At 42.5% G+C, this 17,898-nt stretch overlaps 1 protein-coding gene across 2 annotated transcripts; it reads left to right on the top strand.

Annotated features, from left to right (window-relative positions):
• The first annotated feature begins 10,114 nt into the window (after positions 1 to 10,114).
• Positions 10,115 to 16,812, top strand: LOC125722593 (uncharacterized). Of its 2 annotated transcripts, XM_048998781.1 has the most exons (3): positions 10,115 to 10,243; positions 11,510 to 11,693; positions 16,392 to 16,812. In XM_048998781.1, the coding sequence occupies exons 1-3, from the start codon at positions 10,132 to 10,134 to the stop codon at positions 16,525 to 16,527; spliced, it is 432 nt and encodes a 143-aa protein (XP_048854738.1). In that variant the 5' UTR covers positions 10,115 to 10,131; the 3' UTR covers positions 16,528 to 16,812. The 2 variants fall into 2 exon arrangements, with proteins under 2 accessions (XP_048854738.1, XP_048854736.1); XM_048998779.1 differs by lacking the exon at positions 16,392 to 16,812 and having other exon boundaries at positions 11,510 to 12,641.
• The last annotated feature ends 1,086 nt before the right edge of the window (positions 16,813 to 17,898 follow it).

The raw sequence follows: 17,898 nt of genomic DNA, 5'->3' as shown, positions 1-17,898 counted from the left end.
GTTAGTAGTTAGACAGTGTGATTTAGATGAGGATAAGGATGTTTTATTGTCATTACAAAACGTGTTCTACATGAAGGGAACAAAATGAGGCACTCAGATCCGGTGTATTAGCAATAATAAAATAAAAATAAAATCGAAAGAACAATACAATGAATAATATGGTAAAAAATTAAAGTAAAATAGAATAAAGACATTAAGATAGATTCCATTAGGAGAATTTAACCATGGATGTAAAGTGAGCAGATGTGAGTGTAGCAGAGATTACTGAGGTCTGTGTGTAATAAAGTATATGTGACACTGGCTGAGGAAGCAGCAACGTGTGTGTGTGCAAAGTCACAGTAATAACCTGCAGCACTGAGGGATCTATTGCAGCGAAGCCCTGACATGTAACACTGGTGATGAATGGCGGTGTTAGATATAGGTATAGTGAGGTACTTATAATTATAGTAGGTGTAGGATCAAGGCCTGGATTAGATTTAGTTAGAAACATACAGGGCAAATCTAGGTTACACATACACACACAGGTTACATATAAATTTAAATTTAGGGGCAGTGTGTAGCTCGGTGGGCTTTAAGGAAACACAGACTACACATGGAACAGCAATGACTGAGCTGGGGAACGCAGTGAGGGCAGGCATATTTATACACAGCACACTAATCAGCAACAAAACAGGGGTACAGGGTTAGGATGGAGAACTATAATGGGATACAGGAGAATTAGGAGGGTTACAAAGTGCCAGCAGCGCCCTCTGCTGGCATGAGTGGGAGGAGACATGAAAAAATAAGAGATTACAGATCATGACAGGAGCACCAAGCACAGCAACAGTGGGGTCATGCTCAATTATCACACCACATATATGAGAAAACATTATGAAAAACTGTTCCCAAAAATTGTTCAAACATCAGCATGACCGAAACATACGACTGGTTGTATCTAGGCTACACTGGCACTGACAGCAGAGTGTAACAAATTACCAGCTACGACATATATCTGATGATTCAGAAGAAAGACAAATTGAAGAAACAAAGTGGTTAATTGACTATTGTATAATAATCAAATAATTTCATAATCATGTAATACATAATATGTCACGATGGGAAGAGGGACAATCAAAGAGCAGCCTTGTGGGTTTTATTGCTGAACCAAAAGACATGAATAGAACCCAAGAGGAGGAGGAGAGCACAAATAGGAGGGAGGGAGGAAGGAATAAGCAGGAGGAGTTGGGGAGAATCTACTAACACGGGGAGCAGAGAGGGGTCCTCCTCCTTTTTGGGTGAAACTAATTGCTTGTGACATGGTAAGAGGCAACTTCTTTCTTGAGAGAATTTCTTTAAAGGGCAAGACAACCAAAGCTGTAAATCTAACAGGAAAAAATACCCTTTGTAGAATTCTATGTGAAGACCCTCTGGGCCAGGTGCCCTGCCGCTCTGCATTGTTTTCTTTGTATGTGCAACTTTGTACTCCATAATTTTAATATTTTATCACGAAGCCTGAAGAGCAATATGAACTATATCATGCTTTAAGTAAATTGTCTCATCCTTTATTAGATTTAAACACAAACACAATCCACAGCAAACTGTACTTACAGCCTTCATCCTGCTCTTCAGTCTCTGACGTGCTGCATCTAAATGGGGACTCGTCAAAAAGCCAAGTGGAGCTGTCATGAATGAAGGCCTTATTGAAGCTTCCCCTGCCTGACAGCAGGTTAGTCTCTCATTTGACTAAAGTATATTTAACTTCTACAGAACTTTGCAGGCTCATCTAGGATGGAGAATTTCTGCTGCTGAGCGCATTTTGACCTTGAGGAGCAACTGGCTCTCATCCAATGCAACAGTGAGTTAGAGGAGCAAGTTAATACGCCTTTTAGGGAGAAGGTGTGTACGCCACTAGCCGGGAGGGGGGAGAATGAAGAGCAGAGAGGTCGAGAGAGCTGGGTGACCGTAGGTTGTAGACGCAGGAAAGGGTGTACACACGTTGCAGAGGCGGCATCACCTGAGGTGACTGTGTCGAACAGGTTTCAGGTTCTTCCAGCTTTAGAGCCGGAACGGACTGGGGAGGCAGGTGGGCCCTTGGGCACTGAGGAGCCCCCTCCCCCCAGGAAGAGGGAGGTTTTGGTAGTGGGGGATTCCATTATTAGGGGAGTAGACAGTTATGTGTGCACGCGTGATAGAGGGTCCCGTACGGTGTCTTGCCTGCCTGGTGCCCAGGTAGGAGACCTTCCAGATCGTGTGGATAAGCTTTTGGCCCCAGCTGGGGTGGATCCAGTTGTCGTGGTGCATGTTGGCACCAACGACATAGGCAAGGGTAGAAGGGCTGTTCTGCAGGATAAATTTATAGAAGTCGCCAATAAGCTTAGAAGCAGAACGTCCACGGTGGTATTCTCCGAAATACTCCCCGTGCCACGTGCAAGTCAGGCTAAGTTAGCTGAGATAAGGAAATTAAATGCGTGGCTAAAAGGATGGTGTAGGAAAGAGGGGTTTAGGTTTATGGGGCATTGGAGGACCTTCTGGAACAGGTGGGACCTGTTCAAGCCGGATGGGTTGCACCTGAACCAGAGGGGAACCAGTGTATTGGGGAGGCGTATGTGTAGAGTAGTTGAGGAATGTTTAAACTAGGGACTGGGGGGGCAGGGAGGTTAGTTAACTATGTCAGTGGGGGGAAACGGAAAGCCCCAAATAATCATATTGTAAGTGGGCACCGTAATAGGCCTACCCTTTGTTGTCTGTATTTAAACGCCAGAAGTATTAGGAATAAAATTCATGATTTAGAGGCTTTTATCTCATTGGACTCTTATGATATTATAGGAATAACTGAAACGTGGTTGAGTGAAAAGGATGGACAAGAATATAATATGGATGGTTACACGTTGTTCCGTAAGGATCGTATAGTAAAAAAGGGAGGTGGTGTTGCAGTATATGTAAAGGAAAACTTGCAGGCAAGGGAACTTACTGATATAAATAAAACTACGGAAGCAATATGGGTAAAATTAGATGCTAAAAACTCAAATAGCCTAATTGTCGGTGTTTGTTACAGAACACCTAATATAGCTGCTGAGGAAAGCAGATTGTTATACAGTGATATTAGGACTATGAGCAATAAAAATGATGTGGTAGTTATGGGTGATTTTAATCTACCAGGAATGCAGTGGGACATTGTCACTGGCTCTTCAGAAAATGAACTGGAGATGGTGGAATTAGTACAGGATTGTTTTTTTACTCAGTTTGTTAACACCCCTACCAGGGGAGATGCCATTCTTGATCTTGTTCTCTCTAATAACCAGGACAGGATTGGTAAATTAGACGTTTTAGAACCACTTGACAGTAGCGATCATAACATGGTCAAATTTGAGGTTAAGTTTAGTGTTCGAAGAGCTAAGTCCAAATCAAAAATATATAATGTTAGGAAGGCTGACTTTAAGTGTATGAAACTAAAACTAGAAACTGTGAACTGGATGGAGTTAAATAACAAAACTGTTGAAGAGGCCTGGGATTTTTTTAAAAGCACATTATTGCAAGTGCAAGAGAACTTCATACCTGTTTCCAGCAAGAATAAATCTAGGAAATTGAAACCTAGGTGGTTTACTAGGGAAATAAAGTATAAAGTAAGGAGGAAAAGGGCTTTGTTCCAGCAATGGAAAATAACTGATGATGACAGAATTAAGCAGGAATATCTAAGTCTACAGACTGAGTTAAAAAATGATATTAGACGAGCTAAAAGAAATGTCGAAAGGATGGTTGCATTGGAAGCTAAGGATGACGTTAAAAGTTTCTTCCAGTATTTTAACTCTAAAAGAGCTCTACAACCTGAAATTACTAATCTGCAGGATAGTAAGGGTCTTATAATAGTAAACGACATTGATATAGTAAATGAGTTCAATGATAGTTTTGCACGGGTATTCACTGTTGAGGACCTTAGTAATTTACCAGTTATTACCTATCCAGCATTGTCTATAGCTAATATATATATAACTGAAGCAGATGTTTTGCAAAGCCTAGCTAAGCTCAAAATAAATAAATCACAGGGCCCTGATGGCATCTTACCTATAGTGTTAAAAGAGATGAGGGATATTATTTGCCGACCCTTAACTTTACTGTTTCAAAAATCCTTATCTGAAGGTGTGGTACCTTCTGATTGGAAGCACGCCTTCATAACGCCTATTTTCAAAAAGGGGATAGAAGTAATTTGTCTAACTATAGGCCAATCAGTCTAACTTGTATAACTGGTAAAGTTATGGAGGCTATAATCAAAGAGAAAATGGTAGATTACCTGGACTCCAATAACATTTTCCGGGATAGCCAGCATGGATTTAGGAGAGGTAGATCCTGTTTAACAAATCTGTTGGAGTTTTTTGAGGAAGCTACTCAGGAAGTTGACGATAAGAAGGCCTATGATGTCATCTTCTTAGATTTCCAAAAGGCTTTTGATGTTGTCCCCCACAAGAGGCTCCTACTTAAACTCAAAGCGACAGGTATTTTAGGTACCGTAGTGACCTGGATTGATAACTGGTTAACAGATAGGAAACAGCGAGTAGTTATAAGAGGCACAATGTCACAGTGGGCTTGCGTTCATAGTGGGGTACCGCAGGGTTCGATTTTAGGACCACTATTGTTCCTAATTTACATAAATGATATGGATACCAATATATACAGTAAACTGGTGAAATTTGCAGATGACACCAAGGTGGGTGGTGTAGCAGATACTGAATTAGTGGCTCAGCAGCTACAGCGGGATCTTGATTTAATTAGTGACTGGGCCGATACCTGGCAGATGAAATTTAACGTCGATAAATGTAAGGTACTCCATCTAGGGAGCAGAAATATAAAGTACAGGTATTTCATGGGTGTCACTGAAATAAAGGTAGCTGATCATGAGAAAGACCTTGGTGTGTATGTTGATGCTTCCATGTCCCATTCTCGCCAGTGTGGGGAAGCAATAAAAAAGGCCAATAGGATGTTGGGGTATATCTCCAGGTGTGTGGAGTTTAAGTCAAGGGAGGTAATGCTAAGATTATACAATTCCTTGGTGAGACCTCACCTAGAATATTGTGTGCAGGTTTGGTCACCATATCTTAAAAAGGACATTGTGGCCTTAGAAAAGGTGCAGCGTAGGGCCACAAAAATGATTCCTGGTCTTAGAGGAATGTCATACGAGGAACGGTTACTTGAGCTAAATCTGATCAGTCTCAAGCAAAGGAGACTGAGGGGGGACATGATCCAGGTATATAAGATTCTAACAGGTTTGGATGCTGTTCAACCAAATAGTTACTTCAGCATTAGTTTAAATACACGAACTCGTGGCCATAGGTGGGAATTAGCGGGAGAACATTTCAAGCTGGATTTAAGGAAGCACTTCTTTACACAGCGTGTAGTCAGAGTATGGAATAGCCTTCCTGATAATGTAGTGCAAGCTGAATCCTTGGGTTCCTTTAAATCAGAGCTAGATAAGATTTTAACGACTCTGAGCTATTAGTTTAGTTCTCCCCAAGCGAGCTTGATGGGCCGAATGGCCTCCTCTCGTTTGTATAGTACTTATGTTCTTATGTTCTTATGTATAATGACAGACAGACAATATGTAAATCAATTTTGAAATCAGCCTATGGCTGGGCAATATTGTACAATAGTAAAGTTTTTTTCATAGGAAATGATATTGATAATTATCACGATATAATTTTATTCTACATTTTTACTTAAAATTCACATAATTGCGTTTAAAAAGGCAACGTGAAAATTGAGAAACGTGGAAATTGAATTGACTGCAAACTTAAATCTAAATTTAATAAATCATATATATGATATTTGAATGATGTGTGAATGTGCCCTGCGATGGGCTGGCCCCCCATCCTGGGTTGTTCCCTGCCTCGTGCCCATTGCTTCCGGGATAGGCTCCGGACCCCCCGCAACCCAGTAGGATAAGTGATTTGGAAAATGGATGGATGGATGGATGGATGGATATATATGATATTTGATGTATACACAGGCCTATAGAGGACTCAGACGTCAATCCCTCGCACAGGCCTATAGAGGACTCAGATGTCGATCCCTCACACGGGCCTATAGAGGACTCAGACGTCAGCCCCCCACACAGGCCTATAGAGGACTCAGACGTCGGCCCCCCACACAGGCCTATAGAGGACTCAGATGTCGGCCCCTCACACAGGCCTATATAGGACTCAGACGTCGGCCCCTCACACGGGCCTATAGGGGACTCAGACGTTGGTCCCCTCACACAGGCCTATAGAGGACTCAGACTTCAGCCCCTCGCACAGGCCTATAAAGGACTCAGACGTCAGCCCCCCACACAGGCCTATAGAGGACTCAGATGTCATTCCGCTGGATGCATTAGAGAACCAGAGCGTACCTCTGGCAGATACGTGGTGGCTGTGTGGTCAGGAGGGAGGATTGAGGCCTCCTCTCCCCAATAATTGTGGAGGCCTCTGCACTAGGGGGATGTTAGCTAGCCAAGTGGATATTGACAAACAGCCCTCTAGGTCCCACAGGTTTGTTACGAGCTGCGAAGATGATCCCAGTGTGTATATAGATGCCATATGCCAGCCGAGGGGCATTCCAGAGAAATATAAGGTGAGAAGTGAGATAGCTGCAGGGTTTGAATCAATATTAATTTGGTCTACTGTTAACAAAAATGTGGAATGGATAAATTATTTGTACTATAATCAGCAGAGGTTTATCAACTATACTCAGGAGGCACTCGGATCTCTGGGGGAGCAGCTTCAGGCCACCAGTCTGATGGCATGGCAGAACAGGATGGCCCTGGATTGGCTCCTGCCAGAAAAAGGGGGAGTGTGTGTGCTGTTCGGGGATCAGTGCTGTACATTTATTCCCAATAATACAGCCCTGGATGTTTCATTTACTGAGGGTATGAGAAAGTTGCAGGGGTTATAGGATGAGATGGCGAGAAATTCGGGACAACATGACGGGTTGTTTGACTGGTGCTATAATATGTGGGGTAGTTGGCAGTAAGCCCTTATGAAAGCACTCTGTGTGCGTGATGTGTTCATTCTTGCTTTGATACTAATCTTTTTTTGTGTACTTCCTCTTGTTCGCTCCCTAGTGGGAAAAGCGCTGTCTCAGCAGGCGACTATAGCTGCAATGTTTAGAGTGGTGGGAGGACCGTTTGGAGCGGCAACCTCCTGGACCAACACGGAAACGGATGGCGACATAGACACCTTGGATACGCTCCTGCCCATAGCTGAAGTTCGGCCGTACCGCCGGTGAATACTCCATGTTGGAAACGCTGCAGCCTGCCTGCCGCCCACGACACCTGGGACTTTCCTGCTCATGACAGAGTGCCTGTTATAGTAATCTACAGTGTTATCAGTTAACCTTTCAGTTATCTTTGCATTAGCCGTATATGTTTATGTAATGAGCTTGTGGTAGGTGATGTACTCCTGGTAGATTATGTATTCCTGATAATATATGCAATGTATCCTGGGGAGTTCATTGCTGTTGGTTGATTCTGAGTGTTGATAGTTTGTGAGCCATGTCAGCCATGGACCCCAAAGGGGGGCCGCGCCTGTGGCGGGCTGGGAGTGGAATTTCCCTAGATCTTAGGGTTTTAGCCCTCCCTCCTAGGCTGGATGGACAGAATTGTGTGTGGGACTCTTTAGAATCCCAAAGGGGGGAAATATATGGGATATTATTTAGCACTATACAATGTAGAATATAATCATTATGGTATTATTAAAAAGCATGCCAAATACCCATGATGTAATCATTACAATGTAATCATTATAATGTAATCAACACAATGTAATCAATTGAGTATGTATTTGCACCTTGTATTAGCCTCAAATGTTCTGTTAGCTACTTTATGTTAGCCCTGAATGCATGAATATCCACCTTTATTAGTGTTAATATTAGCCTTATCATTATGTTGAAGGACAAATATATTATCAACCCTCTAATTAGACAATGTGCAACAGGCTCACCAAAAGTTCACGGCTGAGCATTTTTAAAAAACCAAGTGGAGATGGTCGCACCACCATTACGTTCGGCTGAGGGACCAAACAGTAAAAGAATTGATGGACAAACTTATCACCTAGGGGTGTGGATTGATGTAAAAAACAATGATTGTGAATGGTTGAAGGAATGATGATGCTTAAGTGACGAGATATTGTTAAATGATAAGAACTTGTATAAAAATAGGTATAAAACAGTACTGGACACACTTTAAGTGTCCGGCCTTGGTTGTAACTTCATTGTTGCAATAAAAACTGAATTTGGATCTACACCAGCGGCTTCTGACTTCTGATTTAGCAGGGAATGAAAAACCACAAAACTAACATTTTGCCTTTTTCCCCATCTGTAACTGTTATTATGTTATTATCATTTAGAACTGAATATCCATACTCCCTTTTAATCTCATGCATCTTTTTTTATCATTCCCCAGACTTTACTAATGTCAGTTTCCCGTCCTACTGAATTACAGAAGGACCTCCAAAACTCCCTCTTTGCTCATTTAACTACCCTCCTTACGTTAGCCTGCAACTTTTTGTACTCAATCAAATTCTGAAAGTTGTGAGTACTTTTTAACATTGTAAAAGCTTTGTTCCGAGACTTAACTGCAGTATCACATTCCTTTGTTTACTATGAGATCTTTGGTTAGTCTGCTTTGCTGCCTCTAAAATTACTGCATCATGGTTAGATTTCTTTTGTCCGACATAAAGCCGGCCCTGCAAAACGTCACCTAACGTCACCAAGTCACATGGTACAAAAACCTACAAGACGATCGTGACAGATTGTGCAGCACGTGCAGAGAGCAAGTAAGATCGTGCAGCACCTTTCAGCCGGCGTAACTGTAAATGTCGCTACTATGTGCCCCTGGCTTATTTTGTAAATGTCTCGTAAATGTTCTTGTTTGTTTTGTTAATCTTAATGGTCACTGGTCAGCTATTACTTCTGTTGTAATTTAAAGCTTCAATAACAAAAATAATAAAAAAAAACCTCTCAGCCGGCTGCACAAACTGAAACTGCCTCCGTGACACAACTTTGCCCTTATTGGCTGAACAATTTTAGTCACACGCATGACGTTTGTATCTCTGGAAGTTCCGATGCATTATCTGCTATTTCTCCCGAAAAGCCTGTAAAGAAGTAAAGTTTCAATAAATGCTCTAATAGTACACATAAGTTAATCGTTTATTTATTGTTAGTTACTGTAATGTTGCGCTGCTTTATGTGTTTAATCGTCTAGTCTGTGAAGAAGGCATTCAAGTAAGAATTGCATTGTATTCTGTGCATGACAATAAAAACTTTGAATCCTTGAAATAAATGTATTTGATCTTTTTCCTGGCAGCTATCTTTTCACTGCTAGCACTTTGGATCAGGAGTTGGTTATTGTAGAAGAGGTAATGTGCATGCAGGTGATATTTGTATAGATGTATCTACACCCTTTTGGAAGTGCGGCCATCTCAGTCAGGTCTCGCACTAGGAGGAGTAGAAGCTGTCTAGTTTGGCTGCTGTCAGTTTATATTCCACTCCTGCAGCCGCCGGCAGATGGCACTCCCCCTCACGTCAGCTGCAGTCAGACCTAAGCCAAGTCGAACGCACCCAATGGCTCCTCCCCATTCCCAATTATCAAAAAACCCACTAATTGAATGGGTCGCGTAATTATCGCTATGAATTCTGGGAGTCTGTGCAACTTCAAGACTGCAGCTCTCGTGTTACTTATAACAAGGAAGGAATATTATTCTATATTTTTAATGGCGACCGAATGATTGATTGATGTAATGTAGTGTTTCATTCTATATCCTGTTTTGATAAGATATCGACATTTCATAAACATTCGATATACAGTTAAACCATAATTGGTCCGTCTTGTTTCTTTGTCACCCAGAAACTTCACAACTGTGTTGTGAGCGGATTTTCAGCGCTTATATGTTTTTAAACTTGTCTTAAAATTTTGTGGTACTTCTACGTTTCTGCGCTTTTGTAAATGTAGATCGTATGTTTTGTCATTTGATTAAAGCGTTTGAAGACTTTGCAGCGCGCTGACACCAATCGGCCACCGTAGCTTAGCAACCGAATCATAACAATTCTTTTCCGTTTAGAGTTTTCATTTGAACATTTAAAGCAGCTCAGACTTGCAGTTTATCAGCAAGAGAGAAGACGCGAAAGATGTCCATCGTGAAAACCACCGTGAATCTCCAGAGGATTGACTGGCTGCTGCCGAAAGGTGCAGTCAGTGTGCGGATCGGCCCGGAATACATCCCCGGTCCAGTTGGCCGAGGTAAGGATGGCAAAATGATGCCCAGACTAACTCAGCACTTAAAGAGTTAAAGTCAGAATATGCTTGACTAGTCTTCTTGAATCTTCTGTTCTATTATCTTGTTTTAGAAGTACATGTCTAAATAATAAAGTAGTTCACCTTTAGCTTTAATATACGGGAGTCTTTTTGCATGTCTACTGCATTATATAATGAAATCAGTAAAATCTGTGGCTGTGCTGTGAGAAAATCATCATGAAGTGGTAAAGTAACAGCTGAATATGTCCTAATATACGGTGTTTCCCCGAAAATAATACAGGGTCTTATATTAATTTTTGCTCCAAATGACGCGTTACGGCTTATATTAAGGTAGTATTTTCCCAAGTATAACATGCTACAGTATATTTACCGGTATTCATGAAAAAAATCCACATTTATTCAAACACAGACATCATGTCATCTTCTAACAGTATCTTTCCATGTAAACAATTTGACGGTGAATTTATTCATGAACAAAATTCTGCTGTATACTGCATATGTTTATTCAAATATAGTCGTCATGTCATGTTCTTCTGGAACATCATCGTAAATCTCCAAGTTCCAAATTCCGTCCTGAATATCTCGCAACTCAATTTCCTGTAGAACCAGTGTCCCCAATCTCTCATGTTTAGCAATAACTCTGTCCTTAAATGAGCGCCTCTTGTCCATGTAGCCTTCTCGTAGTATAACCGCATCTTATTCTAGTTACCGTACAATCCATGGGACAATAACTAGGGCTTATATTACGAGCTTCTTGAAAAATCATGTTAGGGCTTATTTGCGGGGAAACGCGGTAGTAATCAGAAAAAGCATAAATCTTAGTTTGGTACCTTGAGAGTGAATAAATAATGCAACTTATGGAAAGTGTAAGATATGTAAAGGATTTGACTTAATAGTCAGTTGTTGATGCCAGCATTTGGATTGAGTGGGCTGCTATATTTGATGCACATGAACCTTTCCAGTGTTGTTTTTCGCTGTTGTTCTACGTATCAGGGAATCTGTGCACAAACTGGCTTGTTTTTATAGGTCAGGTTCCCCTGCTGAAACGCAGACGGCCCAAGTCAAGACCAGCGCATACGTTTCCCAAGCGTGTGTTTCCTGTATCCAATAAAGACGGGGGAATTTTTCTTAGTGTGCAATACCGACTGCCAAGTGTGATATCTGTGATGGTTGTGATGTAGTGTTGTTGTACAGTGACATAATGTTTCATTTAAATTAAATATGCTGTCCCCTGTCTTTATAATCCCAAAGGACAAACCAGTTCCAGTGATGCTGGCCGTCGGAAGAAGTGCCGCACCAGGCCGCCGGCAGCCAGCTCCCTGACCACGTCTGCCTCTCCTGGATCTGCTGCCATCCCGGTGGCAACCAGCAGGGGTCAGCAGGGCACAGGCCGCCGTAGAAAAACGGCGGGAGGCCGGTCAGGGCGAAGAAGGAGGTATGACCAACAGAAGGGGTTAGAGCCTAAGCCCAGCTCACCAACCTTCTCCTCCTCTTCATTTTTATTTCCGTCTTCAATCCCCTCCCCTTTTGTTTCATCCCCATTTCTTTTTATGGGCTCCTCTGTTTTATCCCCACACTTAGTCACTCCTGTAAGCCCAGCTCCACATCCATTTTCAGCTCCAGGCATGGTTCATCTGACCCCTCTGCTTCAGGCTCCAGCACAGGCTGTAGCCGCCTCATCTCACCTGGAAAAATTCTATTGGTTGTATAACTATTATGTAACAAAGTACTCTAAAATGACCTATGACGCCAAGTGCTTTACTGAGTACTGGTGTCAGGAGTTTTGGAACAGACATTTAAATGAAATTAACTTAGCGAAACAGGGGAAGAATGAGGATAATGAGGGTACTCATTCAACCAAGAGGCGTAGGATTGATGAAGATGAGTTCATCTTTCCTATTTATGCACTGGAGCAGCTAAGTACCATGCCCAGAGCTCAGGAGATGGGTGTGGAGATGGGCTATCAGTCAGATGCACATAGCTACATTTCCCTGTAGATTCAGCACATAATTACACGAGAGTTGTCATACATACTTAGGATAAGATAAAATTAGAATATGTTACCATGTAGTTCTATAGCATAAGGTACTATAGGATAAGATTAAGATAGGATAAGGTTAAGATTGTATAGAATAAGATTAAGGTAGGACAAGTTAAGATAGTCTTAACTTGTATGCCATTTTATGTTTTACAAAGACATGATAAATTACCATAAGTTTAGGATAAGATTATATAAGATAACAACATAGTATATGAATAAGATAGGATTGCATAGCATAAGATAAGAAAGATAGGATAAGATAACATAGAATAAAATTAAGATAGGATAGGTTACGGTAAGCTTAAGATTGTATAACATAGAATTAGATTAATTATAAATAAAGCAGTCCTCCTTAGAGGGGGGGTGGTGGAGGGAATATTTAAGAAATAAAAATAGGATCAGTTAACATAAGGTAAAGATAAGATTGTACAACATAGGATTAGATTAATTATAAATAAAGCAGTCCTCCTCAGAGGGGGGGGGGTGGTGGAGGGAATATTTAAGAAATAAAAATAGGATTAATTAAGATAAGGTTAAGATAAGATTGTATAACATAGTATTAGATTAATTGTAAATAAAGCAGTCCTCCTTAGAGGGGGGGTAGTGGAGGGAATATTTAAGAAATAAAAATAGGATTAATTAAGATAAGGTTAAGATAAGATTGTATAACATAGGATTAGATTAATTATAAATATAGCAGTCCTCCTTAGAGGGGGGGTGGTGGAGGGAATATTTAAGAAATAAAAATAGGATCAGTTAACATAAGGTTAAGATAAGATTGTATAACATTGGGCTACAGTGAAGAAATCAAACATTTCAAGGCAGCATGAAGGTAACGCACAATCAGGGATGTGCAATTTCTGAGGCATGTATTCAAAAAAAGTATTTTAATTGTGTTTTATCATTCATATTTGACTTAGTTCATGAAATAAAATGTTTTTTTCTACAGACTTTGATCAGTGTTTTTGTATTTTGTAAAATACGAGAAATACTGTATGCATGGTAATGTCAGGTGTGCAAAATGTTTGTGCTAACAAAGGACACAGAGCCCCTAGAAGGGCACAGAGCCAGGCTGAGCACCACAGCGCTATCCAGCCCATGGCTGCCGATGGTCACATTCCACCAGAACCCCCCAACACTAACTCCCCAGGGAACTTCCAAGCAGCAGAGCAGATTCCAACAACCGAGGATCAAAGGAAAAGAAAAGATACTGGCAGGAAGAAGATGATCTTGTGGCCAAAGGTTAAAAATGTAGAAGTTTGGAGAACAAATGTGTTACAAATGAAATATTATTTGAAATGTGCTACAGCTTAATCATTCTATCATACATCTATCCATCCATTTTCCAAACCGCTAATCCTACTGGGTCGCGGGGGGTCCGGAGCCTATCCCGGAAGCAATGGGCACAAGGCAGGGAACAACCCAGGATGGGGGGGCCAGCCCATCGCAGGGCACACTCACACACCATTCACACCTACAGGCAATTTTTTAGCAACTCCAATTAGCCTCAGCATGTTTTTGGACTGTGGGGGGAAACCGGCGTACCCGGAGGAAACCCCACGACGACATGGGGAGAACATGCAAACTCCACACACATGTAACCCAGGCGGAGACTCGAACCTGGGTCCCAGAGGTGTGAGGCAACAGTGCTAACCACTGCACCACCATGCCGGCCCAAAAATTTAAACAAATTCATTTTAAAAAACTTTAATCTCAGAGCCAATTGCCATTTGCCCACAAATATTTCAATTATTATTGTTTATGATTATAAATGCCGAATACATTCCTGGAGCCTTCGATTTAGCATACACAGTGCCCTCTACAGGATTCTGTTGAAACAGCATCTCTCAACCTCGTTCACAAGATTTGTGTCTTTTTCACAAAACGTTTTTCTTTGTAAATCCCAAAATCTTCCTATAAATGTATGTATGAATGCTTCTCGTCTTTTTCAGTTACACGAAGCCTTTATAAATGAGCTCCCCGATTAATCTGTTTACATGAAAACATCTTAATTGCGTTAAGGCATGTAAACGTAGCCACCTAACGAAAGGTAACCACGTGACTTAGCAGACTGCATGTTCCTCATCTCCTCTGTATGGACCATAGAGCTGTATGTCGGAGAGTCTGACAACACGCTACGTTTCAAGATACAGGCATTACAATTCAGTGCGCTGCTCTATTTTGCCAACACATGGCATATAGAGAGCACACCACCAAATGGATGAAATCTGAATAAAAACATTTGATTTTTAACGCAATCAGAATAAAGGGGTCTGCATTTATCACTGTCCCTGTAACAATCCAGCATCGTAGCACTACAGCTATTTCGGATTCAGCCAACGAATAACGTTGCTAGTCAGCAGCCTTGTGCAAGCTACTGAAAATTACTAATTACCAATTACTGTATATAAAAGTAATTATAATAAGGGTGGGATTCGACCGTGTGTCTGCCTGGGGGGTCGCCGGCCAGGATCGCCAGCAGTTTGGACGTGTGGTTGGTGCGGCAATGTGCTGCATCAGCGTCTGCTTCCTCTGCCTGACCTGCCCAGTATAATTACATAATCAAGGAAAATAACAGTGGGCTAAAGGTTGCATAGTGATCACATTAACATCGCGTCGATGTTGAAATACATGGTGCAAACAAAAGTAGTGGAATTACACTGACGAGTTACTACCAACACTGCTAGGCAGCTAGGTTTGCTAATGCTAATGTTAGCAGCGCACCCATATGCTACTTCCTCTCGCAAGATAAGGCAGCGTTACTGTCACTGTGTAAATACAATGAGATCTCTTTGGAGCAAGCCTGTCGATACCATGTTATGTGTAAAACCACAAGTAAAATACCTTGAAAAATAATAGAAATATAGATGGTGCTGAACCATGGTGAACAGTGGAGTCATAACAGAGGCTGTGCGTTGTGTTCAGTCACCTTTCACTGTAAATCACACATGGCTTCACAATCTTTTGTGTCTGCTCTGAATCCCTCAGGGCTGGAGTGAAAACTCCATTCACACTAACATGGTGCCAAGGGGTATTGGGTAGACATGATTCTATCCTTTTTGGAAGTAATTTGTTTTACTGATTTAAATAAGTTTTAAAAAATTTCAAAATATAAGGATAGCTCATTGTATCCAAAGGGATGTGCCAAGCTTGCAGTGTTGATGTGCTGCCACCTTCTGGGAAAACGATGAACTGATTTTCAGATTAAGAACATGTATGGTTTTCTGGTATCAGGTGAGAACCGTTCATGCTGCGAACCTATGCTTATGGGTTAGGGTTAAGCTTGGGTCTAGAGCTCAGGGTACTTCCAGGCTTGGAGGCCAAGGGTAAGGTCTCTCTTTCCCCATGTAAGCATTGAATGATGATCCAGCACCAGGGCTTGGGTAAGTCACCACGAGTTGGGAGCCTCATTCCCCAGGTAAAGGATGAACGATGTCCATCCAGCCCGGGGATTCTGGTGAACCTCTCCTTATGCTGGAAGCCTCCTCCCTCAGGTAAGGGTTTAAGAATCTCGCGGTACTTCCATTGAGCCTTGGGGTTCTGGATAAAAATCCCAGGGCCATCCAACTGTAGTAGTGTGGAATTTTGCGGGTAGGACTTGTTGATTATTTCCGGTAAGTGTGTGTGGGGACCCCTAGTGTGTGGAGGCGTCATTGGCGTTTCCCGGTCCGGTAACTCCCCTTCCGCACCGCAGTGGTCTGCCGTGGTACGCTGGCATGCTGGCTGAGGTTCACACTTATTCTGTGTCTTGGTGGGAGGTTTGGCTGTTTTAATTAGCGTTAATCCTCTGCTTGATTTAAATGGCTAATGGTAATATTTTATATTGCAGTGTTTCTCTGGTGTCTGTGTTGCAGCTCCAGTGGTTGCAAGTTATTCTGGTGACTAGGCCTATAGCTACTTGTCAGTTGCTTTACTTGATGTGTTTTAATTGTAGTTACGGTTGTTGCCAGGATTACAGTTTCAGTTGCTCGTCAGCTTCAGTTTATGCCTCTTCCAGCAGGTTTGTCAGACAATAATAGTTTGAACCTGCACTGTGGCTGCTGTGTTTCCTACGTCAGTTTTTCTTTTCCGTCTGTCTTGTCTTGTCCTCAGCCGGTCCGATGTCGCCCAACAACTGCTGCTTGAAGCTCCTGATCCTCGGTGGGACATCGGCGATGTGCTGGGAGCCTTGGAACGCGCTAAGGATCGTCGCACCTTTTCCTGCATTTGGAGCTGTTTCATTCCCTAGTTCTGCGACTTAACAGACTTTAGGCCGCCCTTTCTTTCTGTTTGGGACTGATACAGAGGGACAGCCTGTATTCTGTTACTCATTGTTTGCACTCTTCATAGTTTTCAACACTCAGATTCTTGGTTAGATTGTGGTATTTTCTGGGAGGCTGAGCAGTGGCTGCCTCGATTGATCTGGCTGACTAAGATTTGATTGGTCTGGGGTGGTGGTGTTCACACTTTCACCTTGTGCAGTATATTTGTGTGGGGATCAGTGTGGTGGAGCACAGGTGTGTGTGTGCGTGTGTGTGTGTGTGTGTGTGTGTGTGTGTCTGTGTCTGTGTGTGTGTGTTTAGGGGACTCTATTCCCCCTTTTGATCAACTTCCCCGGACACCTGTCTCTTGCTTGGGTTTAGTCAGCCGGTGGCCAAAGGCTGGTTGCTGGTTTATTTTTTAAGGTTGTTGATGCTAAAGCGCTTGTCTTGTTTCTTTGTTTTATATTTTCAACAACCTGTTAATAGTACAAACACGTCTCCAGCTCCATTCGGTAAATGAACTTGTGTGCTCTTAATTTAGAGTAATTTTTCCTGTGGTGAAATTCCCCAGGTGGTGTAGTCGTGTCCTTGTACTACTGACCGCTCTCTGCCACAAACACTTTACTCTGAACCTAACCCTAATCCTAAACCTAACCATAGCTCCAAACGTCATGTCCTGCCACCTCCCTGACGTGGCTCTAATAAGCCATGCCTGCTGCTCGTTGGTCTCGCGTCTCGTTCCATCCCTCATGTTAAACACTCCCAGCTACTTCCAGTCTGTTCCCTTGTTATTCCTGTATAAGTGCTTCCTGGCCCTGTGTTCGCCATTGATGTGGTGCCCTCCATGTTGCTTGTTCCCTAGTCTCCCATCTTGATCCCAGTAAATCCCAGTTTATTGTCTGACAACACCTGCTCCCAGAGTCGTTCATCCTGGCACCCAACAGACTGACGGAACTCGACAAGCCCCAGTAGATTCCCCAGGTCCCTACTGCCGATCACTGCTGCTTGTGTCAAGCATACCTAATGTCGCTGGTTCAGGCGGCAGTACATCTTTGCCCAGAGAGAATGGCCCATCTCTGACGGATGGCATAGCCGCCCTCTCCCCGGACTCCCAAGTGGAGGGTGTGACAGCTATAGCGGAGATCCTCAGGGCCCTCTGGAATGGAGTGAGTGTGCTGAACCCCGCAGAGGTGGGGTGCTCTGGAGAAAAGGAGCCCGCCGTCTCCATGTCGTTTGCCGTAGGGCGACCTGCGTCCTCATTGTCACTTGAAGTCTGACAACATGATGCTTCTCTGGGATTTACTGTGATCCCCCTGTTCACCAAAACATGCTCCCCAAAGCTCTCCAGCACAGAAGAA

Source organism: Brienomyrus brachyistius, unplaced genomic scaffold (assembly GCF_023856365.1).
Source record: "Brienomyrus brachyistius isolate T26 unplaced genomic scaffold, BBRACH_0.4 scaffold40, whole genome shotgun sequence".
Taxonomy (NCBI): Eukaryota; Metazoa; Chordata; class Actinopteri; order Osteoglossiformes; family Mormyridae; genus Brienomyrus; species Brienomyrus brachyistius.
Note: the sequence above shows the minus strand (reverse complement) of the source record. Positions and strands in the feature narration are given on the sequence as shown.

Excerpts from the sequence above, each read along its gene's own strand:
- LOC125722593 (XM_048998779.1), top strand. The coding sequence starts at position 10,132 with ATGTCCATCGTGAAAACCACCGTGAATCTCCAGAGGATTGACTGGCTG. Across the intron at positions 10,244-11,509 it reads CCCCGGTCCAGTTGGCCGAG|GACAAACCAGTTCCAGTGAT; the intron begins GTAAGGATGGCA and ends ATAATCCCAAAG.